Here is an 18,428-nt window from a genome sequence, read left to right as displayed (position 1 = left end):
TTCTGATTTAGATTGGTATTACTTCGATTTTCATTGCTTTAGATAGGAGAATCATGAGCTGATTCTATCCCTACTAGTGGTATGATAATTTTTAATGGAATGAAGAGCTATGATTGGAAAGGCTGGTCATATTATTAGATGTGTTTTCATTTTTACTGTTGTGGGCAGCTGTCAGAGTAAATTCAATTACAGTCGAAGATTGCAAATCTGCCATATACTCCACAAATTCAAGGGGATATTTCAACGAATGAAAGTTTGAAACCTAATTAGAGAAGGGACAAAAGAGTCACATTATATATAAACAAATGGTAATTTATTTATCTTCTAAATTGCTGAAATTTTAAAATAAGCCCCTAATTTCTAAGTTAAGATGTATTCTATGCATAAAATTGAGCAGTAAGCCAGTCAGTCTGGACAGCATTTCAAACCCTACCTATCAGTGTATGCCAGCTTGTCAATATATTGGAAACATGCATTCATACAGGCTTTTCTGACGTTTTTTCATCATCATTTCAATTAGCACGCCTCAATCTCAACCCCATATCAGCCTCTCGGTTATGCCGGATTATTCCAGTTCCCCGTAGATTAGAAATCTGTGTTTCAGAGGAATCCCCTGCCTCACTTTGCTTCTCTTCCGAATCTTCCCCAAAGTTATGAAGTCTACGACCGATGAGGTATCGATCATCCCTAATAGAATTGTGAAGGTTAGTGAACCAGACATGAAATCTCTTCGCACAAAAGCACAAGAAGCTGAAGCAAAGGCATCCTAGCCATGCGAATCGGTAGACAGCTGAGTTGACCACTAATGGGTAGCCAAGCACAGGAAAGACCCCTCGGGCCAGTACATAGGGTACACACAAGGCTGTCAGCAGCTTCATAATGATGGGAAATACAATCTCCCGCAATACCCAAAGGCCCTGCAGTCTGGAAAAACCATCTTCTCTCACTCTTTCAAATTTTATTCGCCAGCTTTCATCTACCAAAGGCATCATATGATCCAGCATAACCTGTAAATAGAAAAAAAAAAAAATCAGCTTTAGACCTGGTGGTGGAACAACCTCCTCATTACAAAATACTAAGAAACTAGAAGTTTTCCTATATGTTTAGCGTTCTTTATTGCAAAAACTAGAGATAACCACGTCACAACATTTTTTTCTGCTGCACATCACAAATGGTGGTATAACACTTACCAGTCTAGTCCAGATCTTAAGAAAAATGAGACCCAATGCCCAATCCTGATAGAGGAGGAAAACTGGGCTCTCATCTACAGGCACCCGCATTGGCACAATCACCAAAAGCTCAAAGAGCAGACCAATAAGAACAGGAATGACAAAAATCTGGACATTATAGCACCAATAAAGATTTACGAGTAAGATATCAGCAACTCTTAAACAAGTAGAGAACTAGATAACTCCAGATGACATACCCATATTGATAAGAGCATGGAGCTCTTAATCACAATGGCACCCCACTTCCAAATTTGGCTAAAGAGAACAGCAGCCCTCTTTGTTCTAAAGTGCTCAATGGAGTATCTAGCCCCAGCTATGGCTGTCCAAATGACATAGCTTCCAATGATGAAAGCATAAAGGTCTATGATGGGAAACAAAACAATAACCAATTAGCTCTGGAATTACAAAGGAGACTTTATACCAAGAAACAAAAAAAAAAAGTCAAACCACATTACCATTACACTTAATGCCGTGAGTTATTGGGAGAGGAGGAATGGCATTGAAAAGAGCACGTCCAAGTGATATTGGTACTACTACCAAGGCAGAGTTAAAGATGAGCAAAGTCATCCAGGCGACCACCAGCAAGAGGATAATACGAAGAACAAAGCCGTACCTGCTGAAGAATGCATCAATAAAAATTAGACAGTATAAAGTGTAGCCAGCTACCAGCAAAGATTTTTGGTTTTAACAAAATTTAGAAGAGAAGATGAAGAAGAACAAAACAGAAAATCTGTTAAGTCTACAACTGTTAACAGACTTAAATGCTAAACATCAAAAGATGCCATTAACAATTAATAACTTCTATGATAAGTGATAAGTCTCCATTCCATACAAGAAAATAACTAACAATTGATATAAATGCCAACTTTACACATTGACAGGCACAGAAAATCCAGTCATTATAGCAGGATTAGCACTAAACTACTTTAGCAAATTTAATTTGGACGAATCAGATATAAAAGAATAATTTGAATACTCATTCCAAACAATGGTAATTATTAGCAAGAAGCATATGAGAACTTCATATTGTTCTAATGTGTCTAAACAAAAATAAGCAGTTAAAATCTCTTGCACTTAAATTTAAACCTATAAAATATCTAACATCAAGAATAACTTCCGTGTAAGAGCAAATTCAATAACCAAATGATCTTTTCAATGTTAATAGTGTAAGTGAAAACCAAATGATCTTTTAATCTTTGTGTTTCTTCAACAACATATATATGTGTGTGTGTGTGTGTGTTGTATGTATATATAGTGTAAGTGAAACCGACATATTCTACTCATGAAACTGCAATCTTAGATCAAAGGTGTATGCAAATATACCATAAAAAAACTAAAAACTTTAACACCAGAATGTATTTCAGATCAATTTTGTAATATTGTCAATCAAAAGCACCATATAACTTACTCTGAATCAGTTTGTTCATCCCCTTCAAACTCATCCACAACATCAGAGTTCCCTGATGCAAGGATGCCTCTATTTGGATCGTCATTAGCAGCAAATGCAACCATGGCTTGTTCCTGTCCACCTAGCTGCAAAACCTGTAGTCTATCCTGCCGTCCTGGTTCAACATTGGCATTTTCCTGGCCACCATTCTCTTCAGGTCTGGGAAGTAAAAAATCTGTTAAGCCTAATGCCCAGCCAACTGCAGTAAACCAATAGCAGAGAAGGGACTTGATTGTTGTCCGCAATTTAAAATGCTCAATAGCAAAGGGAATGCATATTTGAAAGAGAAGCATGTCAGCAGGAATCTCAGTAAATGGATCGGATACCCTGCAACAAGCAAATCATTTAAATGTAAGCTAACAAGAAGTATACATAAGTGAAGGAAAGAGAAAAAGGTATGGGACAATCTTACAATATATCAAGTGGGAAAATAGAAGGTGCCATCCTCATAGCAAGCTTGACTGGCAAAAATACTAGCATCACAATTAAACTCCCATAAACTGCAACAGATAACAAGACCCTCCGAGCATGCTTGTGTACAGGATCATCGATCAAATCACGGAAAGGATTGTAGTTTGGATCAGCTGGGTCTCGAAGGAAGTATAGAACTCCATTACGTAAAACCTGCCCATAACAAGAAAGATATTATCAGATTCATCCTACAATATGATAACAGCCTCCAAATTAACACTCGTATCAAGGATTGAAAAGAGGATTACCCCTCGGAGAAGGCTGACAAAGATACTTATTTGTAGCATGTAAACAATTCCTACAACCCAATGAACCAATGAACTTGCTAAAGGTGAAACAGAGAAGAACTGAACCCTTAAAGACATTGATTTCCCAAACATCCTTATTGTACATACATCTAGCCACCAACCACACATCAAAGGAAACACCCCAAGCTCAATCACAAGCAGGAAAGCAACTTTAATCATTGTCATCAAATGCCTCATTGCTGCCAAGAACTGCCTGAACAGGGATGGAATTGTCTCGGCTATTGAAGCAATTCCAGAGAACCTCCCCATTGTCAAAGGCTCACCCCTAGTGTACCTAATCAAAGTGACAATACCCAGGTAGAAGAAGACTAGGGAGAATATAAACATGTATCCAATAGCAAGAGTTGTAACATCAGACAGCCTTGATGCTCCACTAGTTGCTCCCTTCAAGAGATCGGCTGAAAATGAGCTTGTGTTGCTTGAAACTTCACCTATTGCACTAGAGTTTGCTTTCAACATTTCTGCAACCTGGCCAAGCATGCCATTTTCTTGGCCCTCAGATGTCAAATTGGCAACAGAAGTTAATGCATTCTTCAATGTGATGTTTGCTAAGGAAAGGGCAGTATCTGTCAGTGGCGGCATGACTGCCAACAGCATAGGACCACTTGCAGAAGAGAAAAGCCAAGATACATAATAAAGAATAATACGGCCTAGAGAAAAAGGCACAAAAATAACAACACCAAGGAATATCATATTGCTTGCTAGAACCTGCAGAAATGAACACCAAGTCATGAAAGAATATCGTGCTAACCAGGGAAAAAGACTAAAAGTTTGCATTTTGTTTCTTTTCTGAGTATCTACGCTATTGCAGATCGTCGCAATTTAAAGCTCTAAAACAAGAAAAGGTTAAAAGAAAAAATAGCATTAGCATATGCCGACAAGTGAGCAAATTCTAGACATATTGGAGATCTAGTCGAGATCCAGAGTGCCTAGCTGACATCATGCAGTTCAAAGTAGTATTACAAAAAGCAACAACAATAGAATTACAAGATTATAATAGAGCCAGAGTCATGCATAAAATTATAAAACCATACACTGCCATCTAATGTCTGTAAATTTGAAGGGGAAACATTTAAAGGAACAATAAGAGAGGCAAGAATTGCACTCTCTAACAAGGCAGATGATACATGGAGAAAGTTCCTCCATTAAAAGCATAACAAAACAAACAACCATTCTTCCAACCAAGGAAACAGCTGAAAAAAATACTCAAGTTTGTTTGACACAACAAAATCCTAAACTATAATTCTGCTATGCCACTCAAAACATACACACAAAGACAAGCACACAAATCACTCTTTGTTTTGAGGAAGACATGTTGATAAGCTAGTCTCAGCACCTAAAGGTTCCCAAGAAAATCCTTAACAAAAAGGTAAGGCAAGCACCTAAATAAGATTGGTAAGAGAATATCAATTAGAAGTTAAGCATAGATAGTAAAACTGAAACAACCAAAGTGACTTACAGTGAATGCATTCTCAACCAAATGGAAAACAGGACCCTGCATGCCAACAAGCTCATCAAAAGGTACATCCTCGGCCCCATCAGCATCATCCAGGCCATCAAACATCTGTTCGACATGAGCTTCAAGACGAGCTGCCTGAATTTCCCAACGAGCAGCCACATTTTCAGCATTCCTTCTGATCATTTGACCAGCTCCTCCAATACCTTGTGCTCCACCAGCATCTTCAACATTACCATCAGCAGCAAAATTCCTATTAGCTTGTCCAGGAGGTCGCCTAGCAGCACGAGCAACATTCCTATCCCTTTCATCTTCTCTCTCAGCATCTTGTCCTCCAAGCTCTCGCAAATGCCGGAAATAATCCCTCAAAGAAGTGGCTCCAAGAAAAATAAACACAATACTAGCAGAAAGTAGGAACCCATGCAAACAATCAGTAAGAATGATTGTGGTTGAAATATGGCTTAAGAATAATCTCTGAGCTTCACCAAAACTCCTGATGAATGCCAACCGCCATATCCAAAAGGTAATGAAAGGTATAATAAGGAGCCAAACAGAAAGTACAAAACTAAGGCGCAAAAAGAACTGCAGAACATGACAAGCTTTCATTGCCATCCCAACAACAAACTCCTGAAAAGGAAGCCTTGCTGGAGCATTCTCAGCATACACAGGGGAGAAAGAAAATGCATGCTTGCAAACCTGCAAAGAAAAGCCAAGTACACTAAAAGCATTAAAATCACACAGCAAATCTACCTTTTAAGCATAAAAACATTTAAATAATGAGAGAGAGAACCACCCAGAAAATCTATCTTTTAAAGCATAAGTTTAAAGGAAAATAGAATGAGGAGAGGGAGAGAGGCAGAGATATTAACAGATAAACAGACGGAGGAGGAGGTAGATAACGAGCTGACACATGCCACTATTATGAAATGCCATAGAAAAATATGAATTGATGAGAGGCCATGGTTACAACATGGAAACAGAAAGTATTTTAGAGCTGCTAACTGCCACAAAAGGCAAAACTTCAAAAGCTATAAACTCCATTCACACGGTTTTGCAATGTGGTACTAATATGGAAGCAACACTTGTACCTTATGCATAACCTTTTAGCATTCAAAACCTAAAGTTCAAGGCTAATCTCTAACAGCATTAAGTTTGTGTCTTCAATCACGTGTTGGTAATTTTTTAGAAACAAAATTGAAGATAGACTGCTTCACAAGAATTATTATATCCACCGGTATTCATTCAAACATAAAGAAGTTAGTTGTAGCTAATGACATCTCCAATCATTCGAAACCCATGAAAATCATCATAAAACCATGTGTTTCACCCCATATAACTGTAAATAGCATCGTGTTGGAGACATAGCTTGGCACCTCCAACACAAAAAAAAGTTGTTCTTTCCAAATTTTCAAGACTCCAGCAATGGAAAGCTCTCAAGGTTTGCAACTTTAATGACATTCTTTGATAAAAACAATAATCAAAAAAAGAATTAACAGAAAAGCCCAAATTTGTCCTCATTTCGTAATGACCATTGTTAATCATTCAAGAGTAACACCTACTTCAAACACCAAATCAAGAAATATAATTAAAAATAAAAATAAAACCCTAACTGAAATTAACCAAATTTATGAAAATACCTATCATTCTTACCAGAAATAATTAAAAAAACCCTAACCTCGCATTGGCGAGCATTACTGTGATTGAGCCACTGAAGAAGGCAATCCTGGTGAACAAATTTGATGCTGCCGCTACATGCGCAAGGGTATCGAAGCGGATTCTCCGTATCTCCCGGGTTCCGGCAGATCCTGCAAACGTCTTCCTCTTCTTCTTCCTCATCCATCTCCGCATCATACTTTTCCGTAGCCGCCGTCCGCAACGACACCGATGACGCCGTTGATGACGTCGCTTTTGCTTCCTTATCTGACGATGTGGACGATGTTGATGGCGACGACTTCATGCTGTCTGCAATAATGGCATCTGTGGAGGAAGTGAAGTTTTCACCGCCAAGAGGAGCAGAAGGCGGAGCCGCTGGGGCGATCTCCATCGTGTTGAGTTGGCTCAGTGAGTTTGTACGAGAGGGACCGAGTCGGTTGAGTCTTGTGGGATTTTATACTTTATTATTATTATTATTATTATTATTTTGTTGGTGTCGACGATGGTCGAGGCGGTTTGAGATGAGCTCCTTCAAAATTGTCCTTCCGAGTTTGCCCCTCGCACTTTGGTGTTCAATTTATATTGAGAGGTACCTCGGCTACTCGGAGGCAGGAAATCCTCTTTACGTGGAAGATTCTTATTGTCTGCTCATTCATTTCTACTTTAGAATCATAAACCCGTCATTTAAAAAAAAAAATTCGTTTTTTTTAATTGAATTCAATTTTATATTATATCAAAACTTGTAGTTTATATCAAGAGAGCAGTCAGCAAGGTTTGGTCGAGTTACTTCGATGCTAAGTTTAGATTTGAGTTTAACAGTTATTAATCTCTTTTAATGGTTAATTTATCAATTTATTATAAATTTTTATTGAAATTCATATAAATTTAATTTTTTTAATAAATGATTAATCCCGTGTGAGACAACCCATGTAATTTCATCTTGAAGGCATGATTAAATTAGGAGGACCATTCAATTATAATATTAAAAATATATGAATTAATATGTTATTTTTAAAATTTTATAATTAAAATTATATGTGATTTAAAATTTAAAAATTATAAATATAATTTATTTATTAGAAAAATCAAATTTGAACATTAACGTAAAAAAAATTACATATCAAATCAAATTTGATTGATATTTTTATATTTGTATCAACCATTAATTTCTCCTCTTATTTTATATATTGAAAATGAATAGCAAAATCAGAACCAAGTAAAAGACAAGAACAGCAGGACGAAATTGAACTTTCAATAAAGTCAAAACAAGTAAATAAATAAATAATCTTACCCAACATCATCATTCTTCCTCGAATTTCATTATGACACCCCATTCGACCCCCTTCCACGAGCGTGATTGCCACCCAGCTCAGAGCCAACAAACCCAACTGTCTCTAACGGCTAAGCAGTGTCATCCAAAACCCCATCTAGCGCGTGACAGCACCTTTTCATGAAAATCCAAGAACCCACTGCATGAAAACGACCATTTTAATGGCACTTTCTTCTTTAGTTGGACTCTATCCACTGATTTGATCATGCAAACATTTTCTACCCCTTTCCCCCTTCATTTTCTCCCTTTATCACCGCTCGTCTCTTTATGATTCTCTTTCACCATATTTCGTCGTTTCTTTTTTATTGCTTTTTCCTCCTCAATTATTGTTGCTGTCAACATTTGTTATAAGTAACTTTGGTGGGTTGTCGGTGGATAGTAGCATCCGATGTCCTTTTACGAGCCAACGTAATCTCTCTATTGTCAGAATTCCTGGGTTTTATGTGTTTTGTAATTTAAGCTACAATAATTTCTCTTTCACTTCAATGTGATCAGTTCCTTCATTTTCTTGATTCTCTCTGCAATTCTCCTGCTATAAATGGTGGTTGGGTATTAAAGCTATAGCTGTTGTTAAACAACTTGATTCTTTGCACAAACATAGGTGAATTAAGCTATTCAACTACCTCTCTTCTTTACATGTTTTTTTTATAGTTTTCCCCCTTTTTAAAGCTCTCAGTTTTGCTTTAAGTTGGATTCGTTTATGATAGTGCATGACATTGCTGTGTCATGTCGAGATTTTGATAGTGCCTTGATAATAAACCAGAGTCGCTTTCAGACTAAGTTGATTGTTTACATGGCAAAACTTAGCATCATCAGTTTTACTTACTCTTTTTTTTTTTTTTTCTTTTTCTGCCTTGATTTAGAGCATTGATATTCCGATAAACTTTCTTTGAGGCAGTGAATTAGTTCATTCTCGATAGGATGCATGTTCTGGCACATTTACTGCACTCTTTAGTACAAAATTTTATCAAATCTTCTTTTAATAGCAAGAAGAGCATTTCTTAGTTGCCAATGAATGTTTGTCCTTTTAGCATCTGTCTTGTCCCCAACCCATATTCTGCTTGTGAACTGCTATTTGTCGTGTTATATGTTGAATTTGGCACTCCCTGGTTCAGGTGATTAATCCCTAATTGAAGACATGCATCTCTTAGAGATGCAGACAATCCCCTTTTTAATGCTGTAATAATGATTGATTTGTTTTGCAACTACCTGTGTTTTGTGAAATACCGTATTAAGTACATATCTGGGATTAATGCTTGGATTTTGTCAAATCCTCCTTAGTGTTTGTTCTGGCCGTGTTTATGAATGTTTATGATTTCTTTACTTTCACATCCAGGTACACAAGATTCTGAATATTTCCTTATCATGTGCATGTTTGAGGAAATCACAGTCGCCTTACATTACTTTCACACTTTATATTATAATTCTATTAGAGGAAGAAAATTGTTCATAATGCGTTAATGAGAGTACTTTTTTTTTCTTTTTTAACAAAAGAGGCCACATCTTGAGAATAGGGGAAGGGGTGGCAGGTACTTGGTTGCATGAACCGAGTTAAGCTCTAGCTTTATGCGTTAGTACTTTGTATTTGATGAGATGATGCATTAGTTCCTGTAGTTTACCAAATTGTAGTAGGAATGTGTAGTTTTGAGCAGAACATAATGAGCTGTCTCTTTCTATTTGACTTCAACTAAAATCTAGATGACAAAGACTGTTTCTTTCGGTAGTTAGCTTAATTTCTGCAGTTTATATAGATTGCTGACTTTAGATGCCAGCTTGATCTTTCAACAGCTTATTGTACTACTGCTTTAAGTTGATAACATTATAATTCTCCTTTTGTTCTTTTCTTCTGAAATAGAGATTAAGGTCATGGACCATAAAACATGGCTTTGGAGGAAAAAATCTTCTGAGAAGACAATTGTTGCTACAGACAAGGTTGACATTTCTTTGAAACGAATCGATGAAGAGGTAACCAAAACCTTTGCTGTCTTGCACATTTTTCTTTTCCTTTTTTTTTCCCATCGTTTCCTGATATCTTGTTGGAGATGTTTATGTTTATGATCCTGGTATATGATCTAATCACTCAAGGATCAATATTTTTGACACTAGGTGCAAATGCTTCAAATGGAAGGGCGAGATAGAATAGTGAAAAATTTAAATGAGAAGCTTGCTTCAGTCCTCCTTGATTGTCATGCCAAGGATGATCTGGTGACAAAAAATATGAAAATGGCACCTGAAGCCAATGCAGGTGATTTACTTTTATCCTTGCTCCTTCTATGTTCCTCTGCTCAAAAGGCTTCCCCTAACTGTCACAGTATCAGTGGAAGACCAAGACGCGTGCACTTTGCTTTGGCAGTTTGGCTACGATCTATTAAATAGATGTTTTACTTTTAGGTTGGGAAAAGGCAGAAGCTGATGCAATCTTTCTGAAGACAGAGCTAGATGAAGCTTTGAGGCAGGAAAAATTGGCAAATGAAAAGTTAACTCACTCAGATGCTGTATTGAATGAATGTATGCAACAGCTAAATTTTGTTCGAGAAGAGCAGGAGCAGAGGATACGTGATGCTGTCATGAAGACATCAAGTGAATTTCAGAAAGCACAGAAAGCATTACAAGATAAGCTGACAGAGACAAACAGAAGGGTTGAAGAGTTGGCCATTGAAAATTCTCATCTGAGTAAGGCCCTGCTAGTCAAAGAAAAATTGATTGAGGATCAGCAGAAGCAAAAGTTCCAGACAGAAGAAGAGTTTGGTGCACTAATGGTTCGATTAGATTTAACAGAAAAAGAGAATTCATTTTTGAAATATGAGTTTCATGTTCTGGAGAAGGAGCTTGAGATCCAAAATGAAGAGATGGAATACAACCGTCGATCAGCTGATTTAGCACATAAACAACATCTGGACGGTGTAAAGAAAATTGCCAAGTTGGAAGCTGAATGCCAGAAGTTTCGCCTCCTTCTGCAAAAGAGGCTTCCAGGTCCTGCTGCGGTGGTGAAAATGAAGAATGAAGTTGAAATGTTGGGAAGGGACAAGACAGAGATGAGAAGAAGAAAGCTGAATCCCACTAAAGATTTGATTGTCAAAGACTCCACTGCAGAAAATTCTCCTGAAAATCCTACCAAGAATACCAATCTCCTGTTAGAACAATTACGCAATGTAGAAGAAGAGAACAGGACACTCAAAGAAATAATGACCGAGAAGAATGCTCAAATCCAGTCATCAAGTTTAGTATGTTCTCAAACATCATCCAGGCCAACGCGGTTTGAGATTCAGCCTAAAGAGCTGTTTAAAGGTCAGAACTCCATGGAGCTGGTAAGGAGTAGTCTAATATCAAGTGAACTATCTCTAACATCAGGTTTTGATATTGGTAGTATTGATGGAAATAGCTCTTCTTGTTCATGGGCTAATGCTTTGATTTCCGAATCTGCACAGTCTGTAGACAGAAGATTTAGGGATTCAATGCAACACAAGGCCATTACAGTTCCAGAAATAAGATTAATGGACGACTTTCTAGAGATGGAAAAATTAGCCTTGGTTTCTGGAGGTGGATATAATCCAGTGTCAGATGGAGGGGAATTGATTCCATTTGGGCAGGGTCACTGTGGCTTCAGCAACACAAAAAAGATGCACTCAAGAGATGTAGCAGCTGAAAGATCATTTGATTGGCTTCAGGTTGTTTTGCATGCTATCTCTGAGCACAAACGAATTTCCAACCGAAGTAAAGATGAAATTCTTGAGGACATCAAAATTGCTTTGTGTTGTAGCAATCTTTTAAATGCCCATGATGTTAATAAAACTGCATGTTCAATGCATCCCATGGAATCAGATCTTCTCCATATCAGCGGCTACATAGCCTGGAAATCTCCAAACACTTCTCCTACCCTAGGTTCACTCTGTGGAGCTTCTACTGTTGAGACCTCAGCCGAAAAAACAAAGCAACAGTTTCAATCTAATCTGAGCAAGTCGATCTGTAAAATCATTGAGCTGATTGAAGGAATTGGCCTAACATCTTGCAAAACCCCTGGCAGTTGTCTAGAAAGAAATCAAATTCCCAAACAGTCACCAGCTCATGCAGACTACTTTATCCGTGTTTTTCAATGGAAAAGTTCTGAATTAAGCACTGTTCTGCAACAATTTCTTCGTACATGCAATGATCTGTTGAATAAAAGGGCTGATCTTGAAAATTTTGCTGGAGAACTCTCATTTGCTTTGGATTGGATTGTGAACAATTGTGTTACTCCTAAGGAAGCTTCGAGTGCAAGGGATAAGATCAAAAGGCATTTTGGTTGGAGTGAATCACAAAGTGAAAAAGAAGTTGGTTCTGGAGGCCATGGTTTAGCAGTGGAATCAGATGTGATCCATATTCCTGAAGAACAAACATCATGCTTAGACTCCTTTACTTCTTCGCATGACCAGAATCACAGTGTTATCTCCCGAAAGGACAGTATTTGGTGTAGCCTGGAAGAAGAAAACAAGAGATTAAAAGATGATTTGAAGAATATGGAAGCCAGGCTCGAATCAGCAACTGACAAGATTGAGGCCTTGACGGTACAACTTCATGAATCAGAAAAAAGCATTGGAAGCTTACAAACAGAACTTAAGATTTTAAAAGAATCAAACGAATTGATTGAGGATCAGGTTGAAAATCAGAAATCAATTAATGAAGATCTTGATACCCAGCTCACAGTTGCCAAATCTAAACTGAATGAAATCTTCCAGAAGTGCTCATCTTTGGAAGTTGAGCTGGAGTACAAAAATAACTGTTGTGAAGAGCTAGAAGCTACATGTCTTGAGCTTCAACTCCAGTTAGAGAGGTAAAATTTTGTTTCTTAGTTTTACTTCCTGTGAATACTAAAGGAACTTGTCAATGTAATTCTGATTTCTGAAACATAAACTCACAGTGTGGCAAAGAAAGAAACACCGAAGTATGTCATGAATCGAGAGGGGAAGCAGTCTCAAAATGTAAGTAATTCACAGTTTTGCCTATATTCCTCTTTTTGGAAAAGACAGTTTGCTACATGCCTGAATTACTAAAACTTGATTATATTCTGCTCAGAATGGTAACATCATGCTTCAGGATTTGAACCAAGTAGTTTTGTAGAATCTAATCTATTTATTTTGTCAATATGGAAATCTCAGAATCTATATACTTGATTTGTTATTTGGTATTTTTCTGATATGTAGCTTTTATGTTTGATAGGTTATCGTAATGTTATCTGATATATTGGCAGTAAGATCATGTCAAATTCCATTCTTTCTATTTCCAATAATGGTTTTGTATTATATTGATGTTGAACCTTCTGTAAACACATGATCTGGCAAATGCAATTGAAAATGGAAAACAGATATCAAGCACTGATACTATGTCTGCTTTTGCGACATACAGGGTTGGGAAATTACAGCAGCTTCAGTCAAGTTGGCAGAGTGCCAAGAAACAATTCTGAACCTAGGTAAGCAATTAAAGGTGCTGGCCTCACCACAAGATGCAGCACTCTTTGACAAGGTTTTCTCCAACAGTGGTGCTGCCACCACTGTGATAAATAACAGAAGGGTAAACAAACGCTTCTCGTTGCATGATCGAATGCTTGCTGACGATGCTGCTAAAGCAGATGTTCTCAAGTTGCCCAATATTCAAGGAACTTCAACGGTTGAAGAAGTAGAGGATTCATCCCTTCCTCACTCCAATAAACACAATAACTTGCAAGCTTCAGGTTTGCTGTTACATACTTCAGAAGCACATCTTAGTTCCAAGAATGAAAGTACTAACACTGAAGTTTTGGCTTTGGCTATTGTGCCAAGCAAGAAGCAAGGAGTTGGTTTGCTAAAGAGGCTGCTATTGAGAAGGAAGAAAGGTTGCAGTAAGAAATCTCTTCACCAAAAGACTGACTAGTGACTGTAAAAGGTGAAGAGGCTCGGAGAAAATTCCCTGGTAACAGGGAGTGAAGTCATGGCCACTGAAGGAAATTCATGCAGGTAGTTTTCATAATGTGGCAATTGGTTTTTTTTTTTGTTTGATTTTTCCACCTTAATTACTGAGAATGGTGAGAGCTTGTAGTCCTTTTGCAACTCATAATGAAGGCTAGAAAGTAAGTGTGTGTGTGTGTGTGTGTGTGTGTGTGTGAGAGAGAGAGAGAGAGAGAGAGAGAGAGAGAGAGAGAGATGTGTATAGTATCCTAATATGGCAAATGCATATTTCTGGGTTGGAGGTCGTTTGGAAAACCACAATAACTACAGTTTGATTTAGTGGCTTTAACCAGTGTAATATCATTTGTGAGATTTGATCATAAATTTTCTTTTACCAGGATACTTGCTATAGCAAGCCAATTGAGCAAGTCATAAGCGAGTCAGAAAGCAATACCTTTCTCAAAGTCAATCTATCAAGTTTCAATTGATGCTTTCCCAATCTCTCTATACAACAACGTGTTTCTCAAAAAATAAATGAAAAAATTTATTCCTCCATATCTGAATAGTTATTCAAAATTTGGCAATTTCTCGACCATCGGTTTCTCGTCAATCTCTAGACAAAATAAAATTTGCAATTTCATTGAGACCAGCTTCTTTGTAACATTTTGCAATGCGGTCCAGATGGTCACCCCAGTTTCCCTCAATAGAAGCTAAATCCAACAGAAAAGCAGCCTCATCTAATGCAACCTGCAGAGGGGGATTTAGCCCATACAAGTGTTTTTCCTTGTATCAATGGTTAAAATTTTGTATAACATTATTGTGCCACAATGTTACCTGGGCAGGGGCCTTCCCTTTCTTCAAGTCTTCTCGTCTACCTTCTTCAGTCACCTTCTCTTTGACGTATTCAATTTGCTCATCATCCCATTGTGCAATGCCGGCTACATCCTAATCATAGGACATCCATGGAAGAGAATGTCAAAAGAAGGGTGACAGATTAAATCTCAAAAGAATATGTTGATGATCAAGAAAATTTCCTTGCCTGATATGCACAACCTAAAGTCCACCATGGTGATTTCAAAGCCACCCTTGCAGAATCTTTTGCTTCTGATGTGCGCCCTACTCTACATTTTAAGGATTTACAAAATCCTTTTTAAAACGAGTGAAGCACAGTAAATATCAGAATATTAAACATGTAACTATAAAATCTTTGTACTAACTTAAGTAAAATCTCTGCATTAAATACAAAAGGCCTTCCAAATCCTGGAAAGAGGTCCTTCTTTGTATAGAATTCCCCTGTCACCAAAGCTGAAACCTTCCAATCCCATAGTTGTCAAAAAGGGAAGAAAAAAAGATTAGCATGACCACAAAATTATAAAATCTGATATTAAGGATGGAAACTAGACAATTCTTACTTGATCCCCTTCCTCAAAATGTCGCAAAACTTTACGCTCCAACAAATCTGGAAACAGTCCAACCTGAAGGCAGAACAATAACTTGCCGGCATCAATCATCTTATTGTGAATACTGAACTTGGAGAACTGACTTTTTTTGACTTAGGACCCTTTCATAAGCTGTCTCATGCACCTTTTTTAAGAGATATGCATCAAGATTAGAGATCTGCGATTCAGCAAAATCACCCCTATTATAGAGTTTCTTGCCAGCCTCAGATGAAGCAAGAAATAATTCACCATTACTTCCATGTAATTCGTTGGCATCTTCTTCAACTAGGATTCGATGAATATATTGATCTACCTGCTTTGCAAAAGCTGGAAATAATGAGTCACTTAGTCAACAAATGAGTATGAGTTTTGAGAAAAAGTTTTCTGAGCTATGTACTACTTGTTCAACTCCTACTTATCAATCCAACAAGGAAGTGGAAATTCCAAGATGCCGGGTAATTCAGTATCAATTATAGCCCATTCAGTTTTAATTCATGCTTTTCAGCTTAATGTATTACATTGTTGGCTAAAAGCCACACCCCGTGCTTGCGAACTTCCACAATTGGCATGTCCATTCTGTGTGAAAAGCAACAGTTACATGAAGATAAATCAAGGCAAAGAAAGCTTAGCTATATATATGTATTTAAGACAGAAGTCAAATAAAACAACACAACAATTCAAGTCTCTTACCCTGGTGGAGCTGTTGGCCACCGCAGCAAAGCAGTTACATCACCTATTCCCAAGGAATAGCATTTATATATATCTCCACTTACAAAATAAAAATACTGAGAATTGACAAATATTTTACATAAAATTTGAAAAATCTTAACCAACCTGAAAAATTTTCTGAAAGAGGAATGGCAAGGGGGATTAACCCATGCCTTGATCCTGGAGAAAGTATGGTTTCACCTGTGTACAGAGCAAATGGAAGATGACAAGAGTTCAAGTGCCATACATGTGGAAATAAGAAGAAGCTTTTTCTATTTTCAGGAATATATGTTGTGGACTCAACATCAGTTCTTGTCCATCTCCTTGTTACTGAATTTAGAGATAGAATAATATGTAAAAGCAAGATTGAATCTAAAACCCATTGAGAAATCTCTTAAAAGAAGTAACCAAAGATACAATTACCAAGCATTTTGTAACAGGTTACCCTGACAAACATTTTCAGAAACTTGAGACTTCTAATACCCCCAATTAATGAGGATCAAAATGGTAGATCACACAAAAGCAATCAGTTTGTTAGTGAACATGATAAGATAACCAATCTGCAGGAGACGCACATTGCAGATAGAGTTTGCGTCTCCTATATTAAGAAGCATTTGACAAGGAATACTATAATGTTACCATGTGATTTACCAAAAATCAACGATGTGTTGTCAGCCTGGAAAATATGTCAAGATTAATCATTATTCATGAATTCATCTAGTATGAGTTTTGTATTAGTGAAAATAAAAAAAAAAGAAAAAAGAAAAAGGCCTTAAGATCATCAACTTTTACACCCATCCAGCAACAAAGACCAACACTGTTGTCCTAGAATATACCATGTAATCAATGAATTAATGGTTTAAACTTTAGCAAGAGCACGAAATATGAATTACATTAAGAAATTATTGAATCATACATTGCAGAAACCTTACTAATAAACGTAGTAATGAGTAGGTTAACTGCTGCGTACCTCTAGTTTGAAGCATTTTAAGCAAGTGATGAAGATTCTCAGGTGGTTGAGTGGCAGCTACATCTTTAATGAATGATATATGGCCTGCATTTGGTTCACTAAAGGCTTTAAGTTGCCAAGTTCAACATGCCCAAGAATAATTTGAAAGAAAAACTAAACCACCAACGACTTCACATTTCCAACAAACAAGCTACACTTTGCCAGCACTTCACATCCATTTTACCCAAACCAATTCAATTTCAAAATTTTTATCTTCAATCCAACAACCCGCGAATCTAACTGATTTGTGATTAACAGTGGGACATAAACATTCAAACACTTGCTTCACATACAAGAATTAGCTAATCTCAATTACTTGCATATATAAACCCAGAAGTTAACTGATGAAATAAAGTACAATGAACACATTTTCTAGACGAAAAAAAAAAAAACCGACATAAGAATATGGAATAGCTTTAGCATTATCATGTTAGAGGGGCTGAATTAAAGTTGAGATGGGATGCAAATAAAAGAAGAGATGAAAAAGGATGATGAAGTTATGATTTACCAGAGGAAGAAGAACATGAAACCCTGGTTCTAACGTGGCGGAGAGGGAGTGAAGTAGGACAAGGAGTTCTGTGAACCACTCCCACCAATCCCACCTTCATGTTGCTTTGCTATCCGTCGTTTGTGGAGTCTAACGAACCGCATCAACTGCAAGACTTTATTTTTGCTTGTGAAGAATAAGAGATAAGGCGCCCAACCAAACATGACATAACCACGACCATAAATATTTATATTTTGTCACGATTTTTACTTTTTTCTTTTTTTAAACAAAGAGTTCCCCGCATCATTATCGAATGTTAATAAGTAATGACCACTTTTTGAATCACTGCTAATTAATTTGTAATGTAATGTATAGCTTTAGATTGGGTGGTTTATAATTTTTATTTTAGTTTTTAATTTAATTTATGAAATTTAAAAATTTTATTATTTAAAAATTTTTTAATTAAGAAGAAATATTATTTTTTAAAAATTTATAATAATTATTTTTAAAAAATATTAAATATAAATATTTATTAATTTATACTTTGGAAATTTAAAAAAAAAAAAAAACTCGGTACTTTTTACGAGGAAAAAAATGGAAAATCTACTACTAATACTAGTAAATTTGGACAAGGGTAAACCCAATAATACATCAATGATTTGAAGTCTACTACCCCGCCTTAATTGCAGCTAATCAACATTCTAATTTTATCTTTGCTACAATTTGCCATATTTGCTCCATTAACCTTTTTTTTTTCTCTCACAAGTCATGTCAATTTTTGAAAACGTTGGTTATATTTTTTTAAGAATTAATATGTAATTTGATTTTTGAATTACATTATTTTTTACGATTTAATATTTATAAAAAAAAATCATGATTAGATATTGAACTTTGTTTTTGTTAATTATTTTACATCTTTGATTAATACTATTAATTAAAATATGAACACGACAAATATTAATTAATAAAAATGTCACATATCATGATATTA

General features: G+C 36.5%; 3 protein-coding genes across 8 annotated transcripts; 1 reads left to right on the top strand and 2 right to left on the bottom strand.

Annotated features, from left to right (window-relative positions):
* Window positions 1–291: 291 nt before the first annotated feature.
* On the bottom strand, window positions 292–6,984 carry LOC111308958 (putative E3 ubiquitin ligase SUD1). Of its 3 annotated transcripts, none has more exons than XM_022907676.2 (9): window positions 6,587–6,984; window positions 4,915–5,607; window positions 3,396–4,163; window positions 3,089–3,300; window positions 2,638–3,003; window positions 1,685–1,845; window positions 1,427–1,590; window positions 1,191–1,337; window positions 292–1,007 (listed from the first exon to the last, which is right to left on the bottom strand). In XM_022907676.2, exons 1-9 carry the CDS (start codon window positions 6,953–6,955, stop codon window positions 513–515), a joined length of 3,375 nt encoding a protein of 1,124 aa, XP_022763411.2. In that variant the 5' UTR covers window positions 6,956–6,984; the 3' UTR covers window positions 292–512. The 3 variants fall into 3 exon arrangements, with proteins under 3 accessions (XP_022763411.2, XP_022763413.2, XP_022763414.2); XM_022907678.2 differs by having other exon boundaries at window positions 1,685–1,842; XM_022907679.2 differs by having other exon boundaries at window positions 6,562–6,689.
* A 1,290-nt stretch (window positions 6,985–8,274) lies between these two features.
* Window positions 8,275–14,194, top strand: LOC111308954 (filament-like plant protein 7). 4 transcript variants are annotated; one of them, XM_089746803.1, is made up of 7 exons: window positions 8,275–8,302; window positions 9,750–9,859; window positions 10,001–10,139; window positions 10,286–11,202; window positions 11,323–12,704; window positions 12,792–12,852; window positions 13,277–14,194. In XM_089746803.1, exons 2-7 carry the CDS (start codon window positions 9,761–9,763, stop codon window positions 13,778–13,780), a joined length of 3,102 nt encoding a protein of 1,033 aa, XP_089602929.1. In that variant the 5' UTR covers window positions 8,275–8,302; window positions 9,750–9,760; the 3' UTR covers window positions 13,781–14,194. The 4 variants fall into 4 exon arrangements, with proteins under 4 accessions (XP_089602929.1, XP_022763406.1, XP_022763404.1 ...); XM_022907671.2 differs by having other exon boundaries at window positions 8,275–8,495; XM_022907669.2 differs by having other exon boundaries at window positions 10,286–12,704.
* A 55-nt stretch (window positions 14,195–14,249) lies between these two features.
* On the bottom strand, window positions 14,250–17,660 carry LOC111308957 (protein IN CHLOROPLAST ATPASE BIOGENESIS, chloroplastic). The gene is made up of 11 exons (XM_022907674.2): window positions 17,459–17,660; window positions 16,912–16,995; window positions 16,068–16,142; window positions 15,924–15,966; window positions 15,752–15,809; window positions 15,379–15,546; window positions 15,207–15,269; window positions 15,012–15,106; window positions 14,834–14,915; window positions 14,629–14,739; window positions 14,250–14,541 (listed from the first exon to the last, which is right to left on the bottom strand). Exons 1-11 carry the CDS (start codon window positions 17,556–17,558, stop codon window positions 14,401–14,403), a joined length of 1,020 nt encoding a protein of 339 aa, XP_022763409.2. The 5' UTR covers window positions 17,559–17,660; the 3' UTR covers window positions 14,250–14,400.
* Between the last annotated feature and the right edge of the window lie 768 nt (window positions 17,661–18,428).

Source organism: Durio zibethinus, chromosome 2 (genome assembly GCF_047325235.1).
Source record: "Durio zibethinus cultivar Kanyao isolate XHJ-2024 chromosome 2, ASM4732523v1, whole genome shotgun sequence".
NCBI classification, from domain to species: domain Eukaryota; kingdom Viridiplantae; phylum Streptophyta; class Magnoliopsida; order Malvales; family Malvaceae; genus Durio; species Durio zibethinus.
Note: the sequence above shows the minus strand (reverse complement) of the source record. Positions and strands in the feature narration are given on the sequence as shown.